General features: G+C 41.0%; 2 protein-coding genes across 2 annotated transcripts; one reads left to right on the top strand and one right to left on the bottom strand.

Annotated features, from left to right (window-relative positions):
• Positions 1 to 1097: 1097 nt before the first annotated feature.
• Positions 1098 to 13612, bottom strand: tspan6 (tetraspanin 6). The gene is made up of 8 exons (XM_088293881.1): positions 13377 to 13612; positions 7571 to 7759; positions 7401 to 7475; positions 7219 to 7314; positions 4744 to 4899; positions 2533 to 2616; positions 1680 to 1769; positions 1098 to 1601 (listed from the first exon to the last, which is right to left on the bottom strand). The coding sequence occupies exons 1-7, from the start codon at positions 13461 to 13463 to the stop codon at positions 1701 to 1703; spliced, it is 756 nt and encodes a 251-aa protein (XP_088150007.1). The 5' UTR covers positions 13464 to 13612; the 3' UTR covers positions 1098 to 1601; positions 1680 to 1700.
• Positions 13613 to 14379: 767 nt separating this feature from the next.
• On the top strand, positions 14380 to 23984 carry srpx2 (sushi-repeat containing protein X-linked 2). Its single transcript, XM_088293455.1, has 10 exons — positions 14380 to 14659; positions 15947 to 16024; positions 18000 to 18191; positions 19524 to 19700; positions 21050 to 21173; positions 21250 to 21371; positions 21595 to 21774; positions 22220 to 22353; positions 22431 to 22552; positions 23071 to 23984. The coding sequence occupies exons 1-10, from the start codon at positions 14614 to 14616 to the stop codon at positions 23252 to 23254; spliced, it is 1359 nt and encodes a 452-aa protein (XP_088149581.1). The 5' UTR covers positions 14380 to 14613; the 3' UTR covers positions 23255 to 23984.
• The last annotated feature ends 92 nt before the right edge of the window (positions 23985 to 24076 follow it).

Here is a 24076-nt window from a genome sequence, read left to right as displayed (position 1 = left end):
TTATTCGAACTAGGGATCTTTGTCTACACACAATAACTGCCCAGTATCGCTTTAAAACGTTGCGTCTCACGGCTACTTTAGTAGTCCACTAGCGCCACCCGGTGTTTGTTTGGTCGCTCGTGGTTTGTACATTTCAAAGCGTCGTCAGGTTTAAGTTATATTCAAATTTTCCCAAATTAATTGATGTGACCATAAACGACGAGCCGTTTCGTGTGTTCTGTTTTCGTACAGTACAGAACACTTCAAGTGTGTGTACGAGGAGGACACAAGTGACTCTCAAACGTGACGACGAGTCATGACAACACCATACTCAAAGTAATAATTATCTATCCAATTAGCTAAATAAATGTTTCATTAAATTGAACTTGAAAGTTAATGATAAAAAAAAAATCTTTATTTGGAACGTGAACAATGAATGTATCATTGGGGTTGGTGAGGGTCATTTTGAGTTACCCACACCTATGTATCAAAGGGGGGAAAATAAGTAGATTATTGTTATACTGTCATAAAGAGAGACAATATAGCTGTATTCTGGTAATTCATTGAAATGCAATGCATTCACAATTAATGATCAATGGTGCAACTGTCATAGGAAGTCAACAAAAACAGAGAAGTTATGTCAACGAGCTCACAACAATGGCGGTGTATGTAAAGCAAGGAAAAAAATATCACTGTGAACATTTTGCTGCAAAAGCTGTATCATGTTCAGTTGTTTTTACAGCACAGTTGCATGACAGTGAATCAATGTTGTTATTAATCTTGGCGATGCTCAAGCATGGTCACATGCAATCTGTCATAACCGTATCATTGTTTCAGAAAAGATGCGTATGGAATGCAAGTGCAGCGTTTTGAGATGTATCCACTCTCTCTCCATTCTGTTTCAAAAGTGAACTTATTCAAGCATCCAAAACGCTGGCTCCATGTGGATGAATTGCAAAAACGAGGAAAAATCTTTGTGAATAAAGTGAAACTTGTTTCTGTGGGAAAAATATTTGAAATGGCATTTATTTTAATAGAGGTGTAAGCATTTTTATATCCCTCTCTATGTATATTTTATTCTTATTAATGTGTAAGCGAAGATGTTGAGAACACACAAGTTGGTTTCACTTTTTATTTGTTTTTTGTATTCGTCAAGATTTTACATGCATCCATAGAGGTAAAGCAATTAAACACTGATGACTGATATGAAAAAGTGGGTTATTGTAGTTGGCACTTTACGTACACCATTCCCCATCATAAATAACCTCACGCACAATCCCTTGTCAGTTTGTCATCTTACCCATAAACATTTTATTAAAATTACAAAAGAAGGTAACAGCACTACTTAAAGGCGAGTATGCACAAAAATAAAGCCATAACATTGACACAATGACGCCTCGGCTTAACATTTATCCTTTTTTTCCCCTAAGAAAACAAGTTGAAATGTTTGGAGAAAACTCCACTTTCCTTTCAAACTCCCTTTGTAATATTCCCTTCTTTTCCCATGTCCTGTCACGCGAGTGGATTAAAAAAAAAAAGCAGCAGTGCGTCTGGTTTCTCTAGAAAGTTTAAAAATCACAGGAGAGTCAGTCATTTAGGTTGGGAGAGGCACATCAAGTCACCTGGAAAGACAACAAAAAAAGTGCTGAAGCATTTTTGATTTTATTTGCTGAAGCTGGATGAAACTGGGAGCTTTTTACCTGCATGAGGCAGTGGCCCTCTTACACCATCTCGTATTGATTGTTGGTTATGTATCGAGACAAGCAGCAGGCCAAGAAGATCCCAATGAGCTGAGCACAATAATAAGCATTCAAAACATGCAGAATCACGTGTCGATGTTTTTTTGGAACAAATATGCAACTCTCTGACCAGTACGCAGTGGTAACTTGACTCATGAGGTTAACCCTAGTGAATGTAATCATGATCTAGTGCAGGCGTGGGCAAACTACGGCCCGGGGGCCACATGTGGCCCATTAAACTTTTAATCCGGCCCGCCAAAGTTGAAAAAAATTAAATGAATAAACCTTGTTAATGTTTTATTTTCTAAATTCTCTGGTGTGTCAAACACAGATATTTTGCCGTAATGCTTCTGTTCATTTTCATTTAAAATTAAATGTTTTTTTTATTTCTCAGATGAAATGAGGTTACCAAAACACTCCATCCATCTGCTCCTGGTCCCGCCCCTCTGTCAAATTTTAGAACCCATTGTGGCCCAACAATCAAAAAGTTTGCCCAGCCCTTCTCTAGTGGCAATTGTTTCTTTCATGTTTTTACACTTTGTATTGTGTTTGACTGTCCTGTTCAATAAAGGGCTGTGAGTACGTCAGAGAGTGTGGCTCTCCTTTCCCACAGCCATGGACATTACAGTACCAGAATTGTTCCATGTTTTTCTTTCAACTCATTTCAAGTGGTGGCATTCATGAAGTTCGCCTGTAATTTAAAGTCTCATCAAACAACTCATAACTAAAAAAAACTTGTAGGCCAGGGCACTCATAAGTCAAAATGCCGATGTACTAATTTTGTGGGGTGTTACTACCTATTATTAGCAAGTACCTGAAAGAAGGCAATTCCAAAAGAGATCCCAGCAATGATGCCCAGGTTGGACTCCATCGCATTAGTCACCAGTGAGAAGCAACCCTGCGCGCAAGACATTTGTGATCAAAATCAAGTCATTATCCAACATTAGCAAGGTCATGAGGTGGTGGGTGAGCCGCAGCCTGTCCTAGCGAATTTGGGGGGGTGAGGTGGCGTACACCCTCATCTGGTCACCAATTGTCTGGCAAATGCAAACAACTATTCACGGTCACGTTAACACCAGTGGCCGATTTAGAGCGGGGTCTCCTTTTTGTCACGAAGCACATCATAGTAATTTTTCCCCTGAGTGGGTCAATATGATTGTGAGGCCATGTAAATGTATGATCGCCTTATATCAGGCATCACCAAATGGCGGACCGCGGGATGGTTCGGACCGGACCCATGACCAATCTATGATGAATTTTTTTCAGGGAGCATTCGCAAACGTTGGCGCTGCAATTCTAGTTAATACGGAAAAGGCGTCACTGATTTGAGCCAATCAAATCTTTTGTTTACGATCCACTGCCAATTGCGTAGCAGACCGGAAGAGAGTGCTGCTGACAGTATGCCGTGCTAAAAAGTTAGCGAGGTCAATGCGTCTTGTTTTAAACAAATGGACGGAGAAATTTAGTTTCGATCTGGCTGCAGCCGATTCAAAACCAGTGTGCATCATATGCTCCGAAACCGTCGCAACATTGCGAAGCGCCACTACGAAACAAAGCACTGCCCTTTTTTGCAAAGTTATCCGCTGAAGTTTGAGGTGAGCGCACGCAAAAACATCGAACTTCGAGTGCAGTACAACAGATTTTTACATTTTCGTTTACAGCCCAGCGGCATGCAAACAAATGTTCACTAAAAGTATCGTGGATTTTGGGGAAACATAAAAAAAACATTCTGTGATGGGGAAGTTGTGAAGGAGTGCTTAAATACGGTTCCACAAACATTATTTAAAGGAAAACACTAAACCCAGATGTGTGAAATAATCTCCTAAATCCCAATGGCCCTGACTCCGTTCCAACCCAGATTTAAGTCACTGGCAGGGCAGTCACAAACTCATTTTTCTCATTAAGAGAAGTTAGAAAAATATTCAAAAGCTCATTTTGAATTATTTTTTCATGAGGACAGCCATTTTTATTGATTGTGTACTGAACATGTTGACCTGTTTTACTTGGATAATTAGGCCTTACGTTTTTTTTAGGCTGATAACTCTTTGATTAAAGAAAAAAAAGGTAAAAGATGTTAACTCAATGCTTAGGATTTGATATATTTCTGCAGGAGATATTTTACTGTTTTTTTCTGGAAGTGGCAAACTTAATTTCCTGGAGCCACATTTTCTTGAATGTGAAATAAACGCCTTATATTTGTTTGACTGGCAAAGGTGTTTAATGGGAACATTGCTAAATATTTAGTATATAAGTGCGCTCTGTGGAAAATGACTACATATTGAAACTATATAAAAATGTGAACATAGGCAAAACATTAAGGGAAGTTGGACTTTGGTCCGGACCTTTTAATTGGAAGAAATTTTAGTTGTGGACCTCTGTGACCTTTAATTGAATACCTCTGCCTTATATGATCACACATACACATCAAATTTATGGATAACCAGTTTTGATATCAGGAGCCAGTCAACAATTGTTTGTCCAACTATTTCCAATTTATTTAAAAGAGGCATTGGTAACAAATAAATACTTGCACTCTTATATCTCAGTGAAATTTACAAGAAACATGAAGCCGACCTACATGCTTTGCCTTCATGGCAGAGCACATAAATAATGAAATGCTGTCACGGGCTGAATCTGGCCCCTTGGCCTTGAGTTCGGCACCAGTGATTAAGTGTCTTCAATGAACCTAACATGAATGTTTTAGAATGTGGGAGTGAATCCGAGCAACTGGAGAAAGCCCACACAAGCATGGAGAGAAAATACAACTCCTACACAGGAAGGCCAGAGTGGCTATTGGAACATGAACTGCAGAACCGTGACGGGAGCATGCTAATCATCTACCCCACCATGAACCAGCAGAAGGCGCAAGTGATTGCTCGTTTGTCTATGAGTGCACTGAGATTGGCAGTTTTTAAATGACGAAGGGATAGAAATTAAGAATAAAACATATTTTAAAAATAATTGTTCAAATAATTGCTTGGCTGGACGAAAACAACAACACAATTTGGCGGAAATGGAAACTCACGGTGTTGTACACTTCATTCTGAGCCTTGTGCAGGTCCTTGAGGGTCTCTGGAGGGCAGTTGGTGTTGACTTTGCAACAGCTGGCAGGGATGCCTTGGTCTTTGAAGTAGTCAGTTTCGGCCCAATCCGTGTAGTTGTTCACGCCGCAGCATTGCAACTGCATGTGAACAAAACAACAACACGAGTACAGTACATGTGCATTAAAAGTGGCCCCACTGACGGATAAGATAATCCACTTCATTATTGGTGTGGGTTTGCAAGTTTATATTTGACCAGTTCCTGTCGTTTCAAAGTAGTAAACTGCAAACAGTGGCCAGGAGCATTTTTGTAACTGCTACTTAACTGTGATCAAATGGGCTCAGTATTCAACTTCACGTGTTCAAGAACAATAGGATCAATTGGAATTCTACCACCCATTTTGTCTCGTTGAGGCAAAAAGAAAAAAAGGGTGTTTAATATGGGGACGGGCAGCATTTAGAGGTAATGTGCTATATTTCCAACAGGATTGGGCACAACTTTGTGCTCAAGAGACTCCAGCGTCAACTTTCCACCAATAGAGAATGCTAACGGACTGTCAAACGGTCATAAGGAGGCTTGGACACTGGAATGTATTACACATGCCCATCCTTCCAGCCATTCATTTTCCAAATCGCTTCTCCTCACGAGGGTCGCAGGCATGCTAGGGCCAATCCCGTCTATCTTTGAGAGGGAGGCAGGGTACACCTTGAACTGGTTGCCTGGTAATCAAGCAAAGAGGCAACGCAGGCAGCTGCTTGGGGCCCCAAGCCAGGCCAGTGGCGCCATCTAGTGGCTTACTACAGTATAGTGGTGTGAGAGTATGTAAATAGTTTGTGTATTTTTAATCATGTTTTTGTCCACTATTTGTATCAATGATAATTACACACACTCACAGAGACGCACATCATTGCTTCAGCACACATGCGCACACCCACACGCTTGTTTTAAGTTTCACTTTCCATAGGTTTCGTTTTTCTCTGAATAAAGTCCAGAGGGATGGGCGAAGAAGTCAGTGAGAGTGCGGGAGAGTGAACTGGCAAGACGTCTACTTCACTTCCTGGCTTCTCCTCCCATCGCGATGGAGAAAAGACAAAACCTTCCCTGGTTATTCCTCTGGTTCTCAGCATTTAATTCAGTCTAATGAAGGCGTCAGGACCTTTTAAACCTGACAAGTGGTAATAGCGTTTTTTTTTAAGTGCCCCCCATTCATCCATCCATCTTCTGTACCGCTTCTCCTCACTAGGGTCGCGGGGGGTGCTGGAGCCTATCCCAGCTATCTTTGGGCAGTAGGCGGGGGCTACCCTGAACTGGTTTCCAGCCAATTGCAGGGCACACAGAGACGAACAACCATCCGCGCTCACACTCATACCTAGGGGCAATTTAGAGTGTTTAATGGGCAATTTAGAGTGTTTAATCGGCCTGCCATGCATGTTTTTTGGAATGTGGGAGGAAACCGGAGTACCCGGAGGAAACCCACGCAAGCACGGGGAGAACATGCAAACTCCACACAGGATGGCCGGAGCCGGGATCGAAACCACGCCCGATGTTGTCTCTCACTGTGAGGCCATCGTGCTAACCAGTCGGCCACCGTGCTGCCTCCCCCCCATTCATTAACCTTCAAATAGTGCAAAGTAGTTAAGTGAAGCTTCTCTCCTTTTTTAGTAAAGAAAATAAATTCTGTTGTTAAAAGATTGTAACTTAAATTTAATTTTGAACCATGCGTACCTTTTTAGCTAATTGACACTTTAATTACCTTGGCTTGTATTTTCTATATTGTGCTACCTTACTGAAGTACTTACTAGCAGTGAATGAGTTAGTGTGCGTTATTGTGAAATAAATAATGTTTAGTGTTCACAACACCAGTTGCCACGGGCGGGCATGGGTGAGCGTCCTCTCCCACGTTGGAGGCATCGATCACTAAATAAAAACTTTTTTTAAACAATTTTCTTTTTCACCGGAGTAGCTCTTCTGTGTTAAGAAAAGCTACTGGTGAGTTATTTAATACTCAGACACTCACAATAATAAGAAAAATAAGGTATGATCTTTCAATTGTTTGATTGATGGGAATCGTATCTGTAACAACAGCCCCAAATGACTAAATTTGAATGGTGCGCGCATGTGTGTGTGTGAGTGTGTGTGTGTGCGCACGCGCATGCTGGCAATGCATGGCGCTTTGTTGACCAATTAAACTGCTCAAATTTTCTGTAGTACTAAAGAATTTGTTGTCATCGTAGTTCCATATGAATGTTCCAGATATCTTAAAATCAATGTTATAGGTTTCCCTGTCCTCCCAGGTAATTTCTGTTTGGGGCCCTAACAAAAAATGAAAATATCGTAAAATAAAATGACATGAATTCAACCTTTTCTCCCCATTGGTTTAGTAAAAACAGTAAAAAGAAATTTCAATATCAATATCGACCAATGTAAAATACTTTTCAACCATACTACTACTACTTACAGTCCTCTGGATGGCGTCCACTGCGGTTCTGCTGCTCTCTGTGCTGTTGTAAGACTTCACCGCGTTTTTGTAGCCGGTGCCTAATTTTGCTTTTATCTGCAAAAGTCCAAAAACAATAAGGTGATTACATTCTTGTCTCCCAACTAATTTCACGTCAAGCTCTTTGGCCACCAATAACTTACTTCATGCCTGAAGATGAAGCCTGATATTCCGGCCACCAGCTCAGCGAGGAAGACCACCGTTAAGAACATGGCATACTGTCCAAAGAAAGAAAATATATGACAAGGTCATGAATAACATTGAAAGTAATCTGATGTTGAAGATGAGGTAGGGGTCGTGCCTCTCGACTGACCAGTTTGAGCATCCAAGGGCTACCGCGGCATGTGGCAAAGCAGCCAAAAAGCCCAAATATAATGATGGCGGCGCCAGTGCCGATGAGGACGTATGGCGCGTTTGTTGTCTCATCGGAAGCCAGTGTGATGTACGCCTCCAGGTTGACCTTCCCCCACACGCCCACCGCCAGCAAGATCATGCCTGTGAACTGAAGAGGCACAGCAGCCAATCAAAATCACTGTATTGTCACTTATGTGATATGTATGACACACTGATGCACTTTTTCCATAACGAGCATTAGTACTTACATTTGTGTACTTGCCAATACCAAGACCCAATAATTTATAATGCCATTATGGCTTGCAATTTATTTGTGGAGCTCAGTCATTTTGTAGAGCTAAAATTGTAGTCGGCTAAACACAGGGTTTTCATCCATTTATCATTTGATCTTAAAGTATCTGTGCCGTAGTATTGGAGCATTTTATAAGTTCGAGTACAGACACAATTACCAAGCAAAGGAGAGCCACAGTCGCCGCCAATTGTTTAGCATGACAAACAGTCAAACACACAACTACAAAATGGGAGCACTCGCGCGGAATTGCTGCAGGCCAGAGCTCATACTCTGATATCACCAGGCTCCGCCTCTTAAAGGCACATATCCAACACACAGGCACGACAGTACAATAGATACAGTATTTGATGTTTTCCTCCGTGGGAAGATTTTATGTTTAAAATGCACTTAAACAGCTGACTTCAATTACTGAGGCATGTTTTAATCAGTGTAAATGGTCAAAGCATGTGGCAAGGGTAAAATTAAACCCCCCCCCCCCTTTTTTTAATGTTCTGTCTATCTCTGAGTTTTCAACCAATTGCAGCTGGGTCTACTCTGAAACAAATCCCCTGTGACAAAAAAAAACAAGATTCATTGGATTGGAGCACACTTTCAAACTGATTCATTTGGACTATTATACGTTTCCAACTCAGTTTAAGGCTAAGGTGTCATTGTTGCCATTTATGGCTCACGTTTAACTGCCCTTGAGAGGTGTGTGTGTGTGTGTGTGTCTGTTGCAGTACTGGCTCCACCCGCCATAAAATGGACCGATAAACACATTCGTGTGAACTTTGTTTTGGCTGCAGATGCCTGATACAAAGATAAAGCCAGCAGCAACTAATCGTTTTCCTTTGTGTGAGTACGAGCCTTAGATTTAAGTAGAGCTTAGAAAATACTGATTAATATCTGCTACTTTTTTGTTATTACAATCAAGTATCAGTAAAAACAGCAAAATAATTTCCTTTCAATTGTTTTGAACTTTTCTGCTACCAATGTGTCTTTGGATTTTGGACAATTTTTTTCAAACTTTACAAGTGTATTAAACTGAAATGGAGGCTTAACATTTTCAATATAAAAATAAAATCAAGTCATTTGTCTAGTAGACTTGATATTTTTAATCAGCAATAAAGGATCAAACCTAACAAAAGCTCAATTTTCTGCATAAGCAATGATGTCATCACATACGCTCTTGTTTTTTTCCTTTTTGGAACGGACTTTGGCAGCAGTTTACTGCACATCCAAGTCTTGTTTGATTGTTTACTTGAGCTGTTTGTTGGTTTGGAATAGCGAGTAAGCTAATGTGCACGTGAGAAGTGATATCTTTAAATCCTCTCGCAAATCACCATCTGATTGACTCAATTCTTTCAACTTATTTATTTACTCGTCTAACTTTTGTGATGCCACGACAACACGTAACGTCGTTTGATGTTGGACTGAAAATGTTACTGCATTTAAGAAATTCTGAAATATAGAAGCTATTTCATTATCAACAAGACATACATGTGTGCTGTCTTAAGAATGAGTTGTGTGTTATTTTCAAATCTGCTTGCTTAATATCGTAAGGAACGGTAACATTAAGCGGTTTGAACAATAACACTGCGATTAAGTATAAACACTTGAACACAATTCTCTTGTCAAGTACAAAATGCCCTTGTTAATACGATGTGAAATTTAAGTCTTGCACTTTCCTTCTGCTACATGATGGTAGGAGTGATATCTAAATTGTGGGAAAACTTGATGGCATCCGGCATTTTTGTAGCACAATTTATTTATTTGGTGCATTGCTTATCTCTTAAAACAGCCTCGCCTGGTAGTATTTTAGATAAACAATGTCGATATTATTACGGCTGCAGTTATAACGTGAATATTCCTTTTACATTGCGAAGGGACCCACTTCGATGTGGATAAGAAATGCTCATTCTCCCATTAGCAAAATGCATAATTTCATTGAATAGGTTGAAAAAAAAAAGGTAATAATTATCAATTCACAAATGACAGCCCTAATAAACACATTACGTTCAAAAAGGAATTTAATCTTTATATTGACCAGTTTGACTTTTTCTAATTGCATTAACCTCTTAATAAAAGTAAAGCATTATGTTAAAATAAAATAACCTAAATTCAGCCGTTTATTTCTGGGTTGTTATTTTCAACAGTAAAAAAAAAAAAAGTTTGCCGTAATAGATTCATTTCCAGTTTTCGAGTGTATGCTAACAATGTACCAGTTGAAAATCGAGAAACGAGCAGGTTATCATATATTTTCAATATACTTGCATTGCCTTTGGTGGAACACCGCCCCCACCAATGTAGTTGCCACATAAGCACGTCACATAACGTGCTGGCGTATCTAGTCTTCTATCATATCCATGGTTGTCCCTGCATCCTGTACCATGGTGAACACCAAAAAAGCAAAGTGTGAAAACATTTGCGCTTCTGACTAGGGCTGAGCAATTTTGAAAAATAATCTAATTATAACTTTTTTTCCTTCAATATTCCGATTTAACAAAGTTCAAGGAAAATTTCTTCAAGGTCCTCTCCCCATGTATTATCTATCTACAAACACAGTTAACATATACATATGTACTTCAATAATATGAAATTTATTCCGCAATGTTTTGGCCTTGTTAGTCAGGCTTACATTAATCTAAAAGCATATGAACTATGAAGTCATAAAACATATTTTTTTTAGCTTAAAGTTGTTAAAGTTTATTTACTCAGCACTTTTACTTGCAGTCTTTCAAACGTTTACTCAACAACTTCAGAAGAAGCTGGGCAGAGTCCCCCAGCTGTGGAAAACATCCTGCCTGGTTCCGGTTCCAAAGACACCCCATCCGAAGGAGCTCAACAACTTCAGACCAGTGGCGCTGACGTCTCATCTGATGAAGACCCTGGAGAGACTGGTCCTCGTCCATCTGCGCCCCCTGGTCAGCTCCTCAATGGACCCACTCCAGTTTGCATACCAGCCTGGCATCAGTGTGGATGATGCCATCATCTACCTGCTCCACACTTCACTCTTCCACCTGGAGAAGGCGGGGGGCACGGTGAGGATCATGTTCTTTGATTTCTCAAGTGCTTTCAACACCATCCAGCCCGCCTTATTGGGAGACAAGCTGGAGCAGGCGGGAGTGACCCACCACCTCATCACATGGATTCACAACTACCTCACAAACCGGCCACAGTACGTGAGAACACAGGACTGTGTGTCTGACGTGCTCCTCTGCAGCACGGGAGCGCCGCAGGGAACCGTTCTGGCTCCCTTCCTGTTCACCCTCTACACCTCGGACTACAAATACAATTCCACAACCTGTCACCTGCAGAAGTTCTCTGATGACTCTGCGATTGTCGGCCTCATCACTGACGATGACGATCGGGAGTACAGAGGGGTTACGCAGGGGTTCGTGGACTGGTGTCAGCAGAACCGCCTCCAAATCAACGCTGGGAAATCCAAAGAGCTGGTGGTGGATTTCCGCAAGCGTCGGCACTCTCCACCTGCACCAGTGAATATCCAGGGAACAGACGTTGAGAGGGTCTCAACTTACAAGTACCTGGGTGTTCATCTGAACAATAAACTGGACTGGAGCGACAACACAGACGCTCTCTATAGGAAGGGTCAGAGCAGACTCTTCCTACTCAGGCGGCTGAGGTCCTTTGGCGTTCGGGGAACACTCCTCAGGAACTTCTATGACTCGGTGGTTTCATCAGTCATCTTCTATGGAGTGGTCTCCTGGGCAGGAGGCATCTCGGGCCGAGACAAAAAGAGACTGGACAAACTGGTGAGGAGGGCCAGCTCTGTCCTGGGCTGCTCCCTGGACTCTGTGGACTCAGTGGGGGGCAGAAGGATGACGGCAAAACTGTCATCAATGCTGGACAAACCAGCCCACCCATTCAATGACACTCTGAGAACACTTTACAGCTCCTTCAGTGACAGACTTTTACACCCTCGCTGTACCAAAGAGAGATTTCGCCGCTCCTTCCTGCCGACTGCTGTCAGACTTTTTAACAAGAACATTGGGTCAGGCCTACAAACGGGAGGGCATTAGTGCAATTGTGCAGTCCTAGGATGCAATATTAACTACTACTGTACTTTCAGCCAAGGGTGTACTTAAATATTGACCAATGATGTATTTTGTTTACCATTACAGTATTCTTATTACAATACTTCTATCACTGTAGTATTTCTACCACTGCAGGATGTTCACTATTACAGTACTTTTATCATTGCAGTACTTTTATCATTGCAGTACTTTTATCATTGCAGTATTTTTCTATCATTGCGGTACTTTTACTATTACAGTACTTTTACCATTGCAGTACTTTTACCATTGCAGTACTTTCATCATTGCAGTATTTTTCTATCGTTGCAGTACTTTTACTATTACAGTACTTTTACCATTGCAGTATTTTCTATCATGCAGTACTTTTCTATAATTTCAGTACTCTTACCATTACAGTACTTTTATCATTGCAATATTTTTATGATTGCAGTATTTTCAATCATTCAGTAGTTTTTATCATTACAGCGTTTCCCCCTCCGTATAATGGACAAACATTAGGAGTGTTTCCTTACACTTAGATACGTTTATACTGTGTATATTTGCATGCTTTTTCTGAATGTCTGCTGCTAATGTTATACATTAACGGCTACATTACGCCGCCGACTCTGTGTGATCTATATCTTTGCTGCTGTAACACCTCAAATTTCCCCATTGTGGGACTAATAAAGGACATCTTATCTTATCTTAGATTCTGCCAAACAAGTGTCTAAACAAGTCAGTAATATATCATTTGCTGTCAGGTGACTTATAGAATGGTTTTTGAAAGCCAGCCAGGTTATAAATTACCACAAATGTGACAGAAATTTGCAGTAAATTTTCATCTAGTTTTGTTTGTCAAATGTGTTTGTTTTTTGTGATTTTGTGTGCAACTGAAGCATGGTTCAGTTTGTGCACGAAAAAAATGCATGCATACCTGTTTTCAATATAAAAAAGAAACAAACATATTTTTCAAGTGGGGTTCGGTTAATGCTCTAACTTGCAAGGTTGGTACCACCAACAAGGTCAAGAAACACTGCTCTAGTCTCTGATCAATCACTGTGGATTCACATAAATCTTTCATTTTCTTTTGAATTTATTTCCTTTATTTAATTTATATATTTCGATTATAAACGTGTTTTGATTTTGGACAACAACAAAAATAATCATTTAAGAAAGGAAATGGGAGCAACTGGACGAGTAACGTGTCCGTAATCAGTGACGTAATCACGTTTTAAGTCTCTTCTTTGATTAAATCAACGGCGCCAGTCACCTTAGTTTTTGGACGAGCATTAAAAAAAATCACTTATTTTTATAACTTTACAACGAAAAACATCCGTGTTTTAATTAGCGCTTGTTAGCGTCTTTGTAGCCCATTGTTGCTGTAAGCTTGTTGTTCTGCCCCCCCCCCCCCCCCACTCCCTACCCCCTCCTGCCTCCACATCGACATGGTCGCAGCTCACCCAGAAAATGAGACTGTAGGAGATGAGGAAAGTCTTCAGACATGTGATGACCGGCTTCGTTTGAAGCCGACGTGAAGGCGGCGACATGTTCGGCTTTTTTCGTTTGGCTGTGAAGTAAAAAGAAGAAGAAAAAGATGCTGACTTCAATGCAGACCCCCAAGAGAAGAAAAAGTTGGTGAAGGGGTTCGTCCTGGAAAAGCTCAAGATGGGAAGTGACGTCACTGTCCAGATTACCTTTTTCCTGAGGGAATCAACCGCAAATGAAAAATATCAAGTTCGCAACTATGTTTAAACTTGTTGCTCGCCGGCACTGCTTTCAAAATAAAATGGACTATGCGAACCATAGCAAAGTTAAAGCATGTAATTACAATTTACCCGATAACAATGAAGCGACTCCGAAAAGAAAACAAAAATACTTTGAAAAAACTCCAGACAAATTATTTTAGTTGAGATACATTTGCACAAATTTTGTGCTTTATGTCGAAGTTGCATAAAACAAGCACGGCAACCAGCACAGAAACCATTCGAAACTTCTGTAAAGTTTCAAGTTAGCAGTGATTGTTCTTTTTTTTTTCTCTCCAGCGATATTAAAAAAAAAAAAGTAAATCACGAGCTGAAAGGCAGATTTAGCGCACGCATTTTTGATTCGTGAATTGTGACAAGGTAGTCCTTTCAAAACACCAACTTTCAAATTGAATTTTGTAATCCTATTTAATGTAAACAATCCAGCAGACATGATTGAGCAAACTGTTCAGTATTTTATTCTGAAAGTTCTCAAACTCTCTGTTGGGTGCTCGCTAGTTTCTGTGTGTGCGACAGTCAAATAATTACTCGACTAACAATCAATAATTTAATTTAATTTACTGTGGGAAAATGTAAATTCAAAAATTAAAACACAAATAACACTTTAATCATTTCAAGAATGACTTTTTATTTTTAACGACGTACTGTAACGTCATTGACTGACAAGAGACAACAGCGCCGCCCAGTGGATTTGTACTCGCCACTGAAGTAACGAGGATCTTTTCCCTTGAGCGCTCCTGAGACAAGACAAAAAAACTCTTATTTCCTACCGAAGACAAACCAGTCTGGCTTTTTAAAAGTCGTTTTAGTGACATTTGTCAAGGTTTTGTGGAGTGTACCACTGGCGCGTCCGAGTTGGGACGCCAACGAGAAGCTGCGCGCAACATTTTCCTTCCCAGCAGGGTCATCCTTTCTACCACGCAAAGGTTTGACTATGACCGGTAACCTGGTGCTCTTTTTGTTCTTGTTATATCTCACAGGTGAGTCGGTGAAACGCTTGTGATGATAATAATGGAGAATTTGCTTATTTGCCTGTGAATATGGTCTAGCATGGTCTCTCAGATAAGTCAGTCAAATGACTTGGCAGTCTTGAGTTGAAATAACATCTGCATTAGATACAGATGCGGTTAATATTTTTAAGACACCACTCCCATTTTAGGGGGGAAAAGGTTTGGAATTCCTCAGTATATCAGAATCAACAATAATGAACCAGTGAAAATTATATATATATTTTTTTTAAATTAAGATGATGTAGTTTTTTTTGGGCAGGGGTGAAGCCAGAAAGTTTTCCGTAGGATGGCCAGAACCTTACCCAACATTATACAGGTTGGATCAAGTCAAAGAAAAAAAAGCAACAGTTTGCTGTGCTTAATATACTAGATAATGCCTTTTTATTTGCCGTGGCTTTTTACGCCGTCTACTTTGGACTCAAGCACTGCTTTGCTACCCAGCAGCCAATCAAAGTGATCGATTGTCACTTACTTCCGACACCGTTTTGCATAATGCAATCAATAGCCCAATCAAATCATATGTAAAAGCACAATCAGATTAAATCTCTTATTTCTTCCAGTTTACTTGGATTTGTTCCTGTTTGTATTTTGAATGCGTTGGGCAATATTGGTATATGTGACTGCAGTTGGTATAATAAGCAATGACTTTTCAATCACATTGTTTGCTTGCTATCGTGGGTAAGTAATGATTTATATACGAAATATACATTTAAATTCTGTGCATCCATGTGGAAATGGCACCCAAGCTAAAGCTGCAGCGTACGGTACATACTTTCTGAGGATTCAATCAATCTCTGGACCTCATGTTTTGGGATCTTGTCCCAGTGCTGCACAGATGAATCAAGTAAAGGGCTCAGTGTAATATTAGACAGACCCCTGCATGTCAAAATTGGAAGTAATCATTGATTTAGACCAATATTCGTCTGAAAGATCTGCATTTTCTCTATTCATTTCTGCAGTAAAAATGTCAAAGTCTGAGTTAGCACAGTCGAATTCTCAGTGGCTCGTATTTTTGTTTGCTAGAGGTCGTTGGTGTTTTATTTATTTATTTTTTACATTCTGTTTTTGTGTTGAAATGGCTGAGGCACATCACTGAAAGCAATTCCATATGTGTGAATGATGGAATGTTATTAAGCTTCTTCTAAAGGACGCCTGTGTGGCCGAGGATCCTCAGTAATCTAGGGAACATCTCTACCCCGTTTCATTACGGGGTTGTTAGAGCCTTTGTTCATTGTGTTTCTTTTTTCCTTGTTCCAGTTGTGTGTGGGACCACAGAGGATGGTGGATACGATGATGTTGCAGAGGAGGACGATGAGCTTCATCTCGACTACACCAGTATGTATGGCAATAATGCAATGCATGACATGAGTCTCTCACACACACACAGACAAACCTCTCCAATAATCAAGATCACGGTATTGACAGATGAGTCAATTATTGCTGTCTTTTTCTTCTTCCTTTTTGTTAAAAGTAGTTTCTGTTGTCTGTCAAACAACTGTTGCTCTAAAGTTCAGCCCAGTCAGTGTTTCTGTACATCGCTGGAGCAGAGGTATGGTCAATTGTCAGAGCAATGATGGGGGCAGAGGCTTGGAGCATCAGCTTGCTTTGTTGGTAGAGCTGGACCTCGATGATCAGTTACCTGTGGATCTGGCTGGATTGTTTGGACAATTCTTTTCAAAATAAAAATTACCACAAATTAGCTGATGCATTTAGGTCAAATTTAGCTTGTGGGAAATTGCTTCATTTTATAAATGTTACAAGTTACCAGAGATAAGTTTGTGAAAACTGTCCCCGATTGCATTAGCAATGAGCTTGTTTGATTTAGAGCAAACAGTTAAAACATAACCACAAACAATCTCAATGAAATCCACAGAGCTGGGCACTCGACCCTTTTTTGCCGTTTAGTCCCATTTGGCTGCGACCACATCACACGCCGGGCCTATTAGTGGGCCAGACTAAAATCCGGCCATGATTAATTGAACCCTTTATTAAAGTTTGTCACACCCCACCCTCTTTCCAAACATGGGCGTCCGGCCGGGCCGGAGGGTCGAACCGTTCCGCCCCCAGGACGGACTGCTCAGCTCTGGAAATATGGTATGGCTAAACAGACACAATGTATTCTATTACCAACCTGATATAGGTTTGATGTGTTCAGCTCCAAAGCGGGACGTCAAACTCTATTTTGTCACGGGCCACATCGTAGTTGTGGTTTCTCTTGGAGAGCCGTTATGACTGTGACCCAGGGAGGGCGTCACGCAGGGCTAGGGGGTGCTAAAGCCCTATCAGAAATCTGTGTAGCCACACTTAGACCCTCAAGCATTTTATTAGATATTCTAAAATATATTTGTAAATTATTTTTGGTCTGCACTTTAAAAGGTTGGGAAATGGTTAAATTTTTGGTAACTCTTTATTTTTGTCATGCATATTAAATGAGCTTAACATATTGAATTGCAAATGGGAACAATGTGAATCGTTTTTTGTTGAAAGCGTCATTGGGAATAAACGGTATTTAATGAGCGTAGTGTAATAATGAAAATGTTGAATTTTTGGTCAATACGAGTTTTTGGCAAGTTGGAAATCATTTCCAAGGTGAATTGAATGAACTTGAATCATTTAAATTTCAAATGGAAACTATTTAAATGTGCAATTTTGAATGTGTCATTGGAATGAATGCTAAGCAGTCACATTTTTAATCTGGGAAAAACTGAATATTTGGAATGAGAAAATACAAGCCTCCATGGCGTGGATTTTCATAAAATGCAGATAATGGAATGATGTGAATCAGGTGAATTATATGAAAGGAGAATGCTTGTCAAAGAAATTTGAGGACTACTAAATAGGAATTACATCAAAAACCATATGGCCTTCAGTCTTTGCACAACTAGTTTTGAAATCAGAAGCTTGCCCAACTATTTTTCAGTTCACCGTACTTTAAAGCGGGCATTTGTAAAAATGCTGCATATCTCAGTATTGATAAAAGTGTAGGCAATTGGCAAGAAACATGAAGTCGACACACATGATTTGCCTTTGCGCACAATAATGATGTCATAGGCAGGATCTGATCCCCAGACAATGCTATACGTTAAAAAAATAATTTGGAAAAAAAACAAACTATGAACTAAAATTATGTGTCTGCCTTATGACACTACTTTTTCACATGTGGATTTGGGCCTAACCTAAGCATGTGCAAGGTAAATCAGGTGATTGTTGTTCCTGATTGGAGTATTCTGCAAGGGTTACAACTGTCTCCCGTCTTCCCCACATTGTACTTACAGTACACACGTGACAAATGTATTCTCTTCCTCATCAGAGCTTCACTGGTGTCACTCTCCACGTCTCGTCAACGGGGAGCTGTCCTGTCACTCCCCACAAGGGCGCGCGTACCGGACCACCCAGGGCACCCGCTGCAACATGAGCTGCGACAGAGGTTACCGTCTGATTGGCCAGAGCTCCATCCAGTGTCTCGCCAGCCGCCGCTGGTCAGGGACCGCCGTGTGCCGCAGTGAGTGGAAGTTGTTGTTACAAAATATCACTCCTAAGTTCTGCGAGCCCCCCCCCATTCATTGCAGCGGATATGTAACCTGAAAAGTGAATTGCCCATATAGCTCTCCTTTCCCAAGGAGAAAAGAAAAGGAAATGAGAAGGCATTACAGTTAATAATTATAATGCAAACTCTTGTTATTCATGAATAGTGAATACTGTAACTTAATTGAATTGATTCCCCTGCCTTAAAAATGGTTTGAAATTGCCACAAGATGGTGGAAAAGCACTTAAGATGCAGAGGACCATAAAGCATCAACACCACACATACACAGTCTCATCCAAAAATATTGGAACAGCAAGTTCAATTCATTTGTCTTTGTTGTACACTGAAGACTACAGGTCTTCAAACCTGTTCCTCGAGGGGCGGTTTCCCAGATGTTTTACGTCTCTTCCTGCTGCAACACTGCTGATTCAAATTCTAAATCAGAATCAGAATCAGAATCAGAAATCCCTTTATTGTCATTGTACTCAAGTGTGCAACGAAAACCATTCATCTGCCATCGCAAGGCCAGATTGGATTTTACAAAAACATACATAAATGAGCCACAAACGTTTTATGGACTGATGAGACCAAGCTGAGCCTCAACCAAAGTGATGGGAAGGCGCAAGTATGGAAAAAGAAAGGGTCTGCTTGTGATCCTAAACACATAAGCTCATCTGTGAAACATGGTGAAGGTAATGTTGGCACTTGGCTTTGCATGGCTGCTTTTGGAATGAGTCCAAGTCTTTATTGATGCTCTGGTGATGATGGTTGGAGTGGAATGAATTCTGTAGTATACAAAGCGATTTTGCCTGCTAATTTACAGAACTATGCCTCCAACCTAATTGGAAGAAGTTTCATCACGCAACAAGACAATTACGCAAAACACACCCAACACAACAAAGGATTTCATCGAGGGAGGGGGGGGTAGCGTAAGGTCTTAGACTGGCCTAGTCAATCAGTGGACCTTAACCCAATAGAGCATGCATAATGCATATCACCTCCTGAAAAGGAGAATGAAGGAAGAACACCCCAGATACAAACAAGAACTGAATGGCTACAGTAAAGGCCTGGAAAAGCCTTTGACAAGAAGAAAGCAAGAGTCTGGTGAAGTCAATGAGTCACAGGCTTGATGTAGTTGTTGTAAATAAGGGCTATGCCAGCAAATATTGAAAGTTTATTCAGTTTTTGTAACAATGTTTGTTCCAATATTTTGCTCACTTGAAAACTGTGCGGCTTCAAATAAAAGGTGCGCTGCCTTGGGTTGTTTAACACATCGAGATATCAAGCCAACGTTCATGTTTTCTGCAGAGATGCGATGCGGCGTGTTGCCCCTCATTCCACATGGCAGATACACATGCACTCAGGGCTTCGTGGTGGACTCCAGGTGCGACTTCACCTGCACCCCCGGCCATCGCATCGAAGGGGAGCACACCCGCACCTGTCAGCACGGGGGGGCATGGAGCGGGGCGCAGCCCATTTGTTCAGGTACTCATCAGAAGCAGAGGTGGCAAAAGTATTCATTCTGTGCTTAAGTAGATGGACCGATACATGGTTAAAAAAATTCTGATGTGTTGAAGTTCTAATTCGACTTTGTACTTAAGTATAAGTAAAAAAAATTGCAGACTCTGAAATGTACTTAAGTAGTGATGAGAACATTTGCTGCAATAAGAAATAATCTAACAATGCGTTTGCTATAACAACGAAGTTTAATGAAACTTACCTAAGTACTGATGAGGAAATTTGCCAAAATAAGGAAAAATCCAACAATAATCTTGAGAATAAGTGGTTCAGATAATCGATGGATGGGATGGACTCTGCTGTGCCAATGAAGTTTAATGAAGCAAGCCAACAAGCTGGTGAACTGACCAAATGTGGGCTGGGTTCATGTTCGTGAGCCGACCCTGAACAATGAAATATGTCTCTCTTATATAACTCGATCAAAGGTATGGGAGCAGGAATTTAGGACACAATAAAATTGACCGTCATCCTGGGCATTTTGGTGGACCAAGGGTGTTTTCTTTTACACGCCCCTTGACAAGCTTTTAGACCAGCTTGGAGCAGGTCTAAGTTGTGGTGCAGGCGATGTAATGCCATTCATCGAATGCATTATTATGACTGTATTGTCATCTTAATATATTTTTAAAAGCACCACCGGGCCGTGGCACAGCTGTGTGTAGGGGTGTGTGTGTGGGGGGGTGTGTGTGTGTTGGTGGTGGGTGTTGTCACACACAGACGCACGTTCGGGTGCGGAAGGCGGTCCCCAAGTGCCCATTCACAGCGGCTAACTTTACATTCTACGCAAGTGGAGAGCTTGAAGTTCCTTATAAACGTACTTTGCACGCACCATCTCCTGCATGGAGTCCAGCAGCAACATTACCATGTTCCGTGCCAAAAGCCTTAAAGAGTAAAAAGTCATTCCAAAAATAAATACAGCGCTCAAGTAAAAAAAAAAATCAACTTAAGATGACTGACCAGAAGACTCACAATGAAAAAAATGGTCTTTGAGTGTCGAAGAATTTCATTACATTTGATAGCTTCAATCTGGTGCATCTGCTTTGCTGACTTGTTATGTGATGTGCTTTTTTCCCCCCGCAAGCACATCTCTCTCGGGGCTCCCTTTCACCAAAATAAACATATTTCCTCCCACGCTGCTAATGGAATCCAAAGCTGCGGTCAGTCAGTCTTCATGTTTCCTTGAAGCACTGGTTCTGAAACTGGGTACCGGGAGCTCAATAAAGAAAGCTATCGAAATAAAAAATACTTATATTCACTTCCCCTGTTAAATGTAAGAAAAATATATATGAAATGTATTGTGCATCTCCAAATGATTTCAGATACAGAACCTCCAAAAATCAGATGTCCACTATCCAGAATCAAAGTGGCAGAACCTGGAAAACTGACTGCCAGAGCGACTTGGGATGCACCGGTTGCCACGGACACAGCTGATAAAATACTTGAGTATGTCTCTGTTTAACTTCAGGACCATTTTGCTGTTTCAAGTGGAAAGACAAGTTCAACTTTGGTGCCTTTGTAGCGTGATCCTGGTGGGCCAGGAGCCCGGAACCGACTTTAAGGAAGGAGCCAATATTATTCGCTACAAAGTGTATGATCAAGCCAGAAACAGAGCTGCCTGCAAGTTTATCGTCCGTGTTGAAGGTGAGCAGATTCCATATCTATAGTAGAGCGTGTCAGATTTAAGCAGTTCAGTTAAACCAACCTTTATTGAGTTAAGGCACATATTTTATACTATATAAATGTCAAAAAGGGAAACAAGGACGGACGAATCGAACGGACCAATTAAGTGAAATTGTATCATTTCAGTGGCACAGCGGGTGCGAATCACTGAATAACACCACACGCCTACGTTCCTTCCTTTCAGTGAGGAGATGCCCCGCCCTGTCTCCACCATTGCACGGTTCTCTCACCTGCTCCTCCGACGTCACCAACTACGGCGCTGTGTGCGAGTACCACTGCGACGGCGGGTACGAGCGCAGAGGTGTGTCCAGTCGGGTTTGCCAGTTCGACCGCAACTGGAGTGATGGGCCTGTGGAGTGCGTTTGTGAGTACGAAATACACATTAGAACGATTATTCCATTCTGCAATGTCGTTGATCCATTTACTTTAGTTCTTGTGCTCATTAGGGGCATGTGTGAGCTGGAGTCTATTCCAGTTGACTTGGGCAAGAAGCAAACTAACACCCCAGCCATCAGTTTTCTTTCTATTTTTTTTCGATTGGTCTTTGTAAGCATTTGACCCCCAAAACAAAGTTATTTTATTCATTATAATTTTTTTTAAATCGTCTGATTAGTCAGTTATCAGAATTTTTTTTCTGCCAAATCAGAATTGGCATTGGCCTAAAAAATATCCCTACTGATCAGGCTCTGATCAATAAAGTCGAGAATAAAGAATAAATGAATACCCGTTGTTAGAAATGTTGAGACAAAGACCGTAAATCGTCTACTTCTCGCCACTATTGACAATGACATTGGTCTTGTTCCTTTTAGCCATGGAGATCGAGTCAGATGTGACAACGGCGTCGGCTCTGCTGCGTCAATTTTTCCAGAAAAGGCGACTTCTCATCCTGTCTGCGCCCGACATCGCCGACCCGGAGTACCAGCTGCAGAACGTCATGATACAAGTGAGGAGGACTTTGAACGCATCACAAGCCACTTGTAAAGACTGTCACGGATCTCTCTGCTCTCGTCCCGCCCCCAGAAAGCAGACTGCGGATTACAACTGCGCCACGTGACGCTGATCGAGCTGCTGGGCTCGTCCCCGCAGGAGACGGGGCGCATCAAGGACAAAAACTTGACCTCGCTAGTCATTGACGAATTGAGGTAAAGTCGAGTAAACATTCAAATGAATCCCACTAACTGTCTCGGGAAATGTCTTCACACTAAAATGCTGAGATGCTGTTTCTCTGGAGGGACTAGAAACTCTTTTTGTAACATGGAAACAGGCACTCACTCACACAATATCTCTCACAAATAGAATCACTCATGCTTGCTGTGAGGCGAGAACAAAAACAGCAGACTGATAAGATTTTCAGTGAATAAGAGAGTGTAGGTTTAAAAGAAACAAAAAGTGAATATGCAAATTAAATTAACAGAGCACAAAATGTAACAGAATCACACAAGACAGACACTCATTCATCTAAGTAGAGGCAAATATATATATACAGTAGATTTTCCATGTGTGAAGGCATGGTTTAATTTTCCAGACTGGAAAAATGCTTTCATTGAGTTTCCCCCACAAGACACAAGACACACTTATACTCATGAATCCCACATCTGACTCAGGGCATAGCACCGCCTAATGAGGGATTTCAACTGGATTTTAACGATTTTCCCCGCAGGCTCACATTCCGAATTTCCAGTCAATACTTCAGCATGGTGCTGGTGGACAAGCTTGGGCTGGACCGGGAGCGCTTCATCATCCCCATGGCGTCGGAGGAGCTCTTTTCCTACATTGACAGCTTCTTGCTGGATGAAGAGGAGAGGGAGAAGCTGGCGCTCCACATGGACTTCTGCGAGTCATAAACCAACATTTAAAAAAAAAGAGGAAAAACATAGTGGGAGAGTGACAAAGTCTCTAACCCAAAGGGTCATGTGATGATAAGATGGGCCGAGTAAGCCTGGATGAACTCAAGAGGAAAGTTACACTAACTTTTCAGGCTTCAGTGCATTTGATATCACCAGAAGAAACAAAATAGAGCACCACATGCATTAACACAGTTACATGCACCTGAGCAATTCTTGGGATAAATTCTACACATCAAAGTAGTTTCAATGCAACATACCTTTTACTTTTGAGTATTGTGTTAAGAAGAACATGTAGTCTTACATCAAGCTACAATCCACTTGCTGCTTTTCTTATTGATGTATTTTTGCTCGCACGTTTTTGTTTGTCAGAGACTTCTGTCGTGGGCGCTGACACAGTTTCACCAATCCAATGGAACTAACAGGTAGTCACATGACCACAAACAAAGGCTCATCAGCTCCACACACACACAGTTGTCATAGTGATTAAATTTCATGAAACCTGGTAAAAACAATGAAGAGTTTTTTTTTATCTCAACCCGATGAGCCCACTGTGTCGTTTCATTAGAACAAAAGTTAATTTTAGCCAATTTATCGTGGCAGAATTTGCCTCAATTTAGTAAAGAATCAATTGTTGTATAAAGTGATATAATTTCCAAACTTGCACGTACACATTTTATATTTTCCTCTGGTTGACAGTCATGCTTTGAATAAAATCCAAAGTTACTCAGCAGTGACTTATTTTCATTGGGTGCTTGCACTTTAGCAAGTAATTATTTGGATGGCTACTTTTTACTGGCCTACTTGAGTACATGCTGTGGC

This window comes from Idiotropiscis lumnitzeri, chromosome 4, assembly GCF_059441095.1.
Source record: "Idiotropiscis lumnitzeri isolate Australia: NSW breed Sydney's pygmy pipehorse chromosome 4, RoL_Ilum_1.0, whole genome shotgun sequence".
NCBI lineage: Eukaryota > Metazoa > Chordata > Actinopteri > Syngnathiformes > Syngnathidae > Idiotropiscis > Idiotropiscis lumnitzeri.
This window is presented reverse-complemented; position numbering and strand designations above follow the sequence as displayed.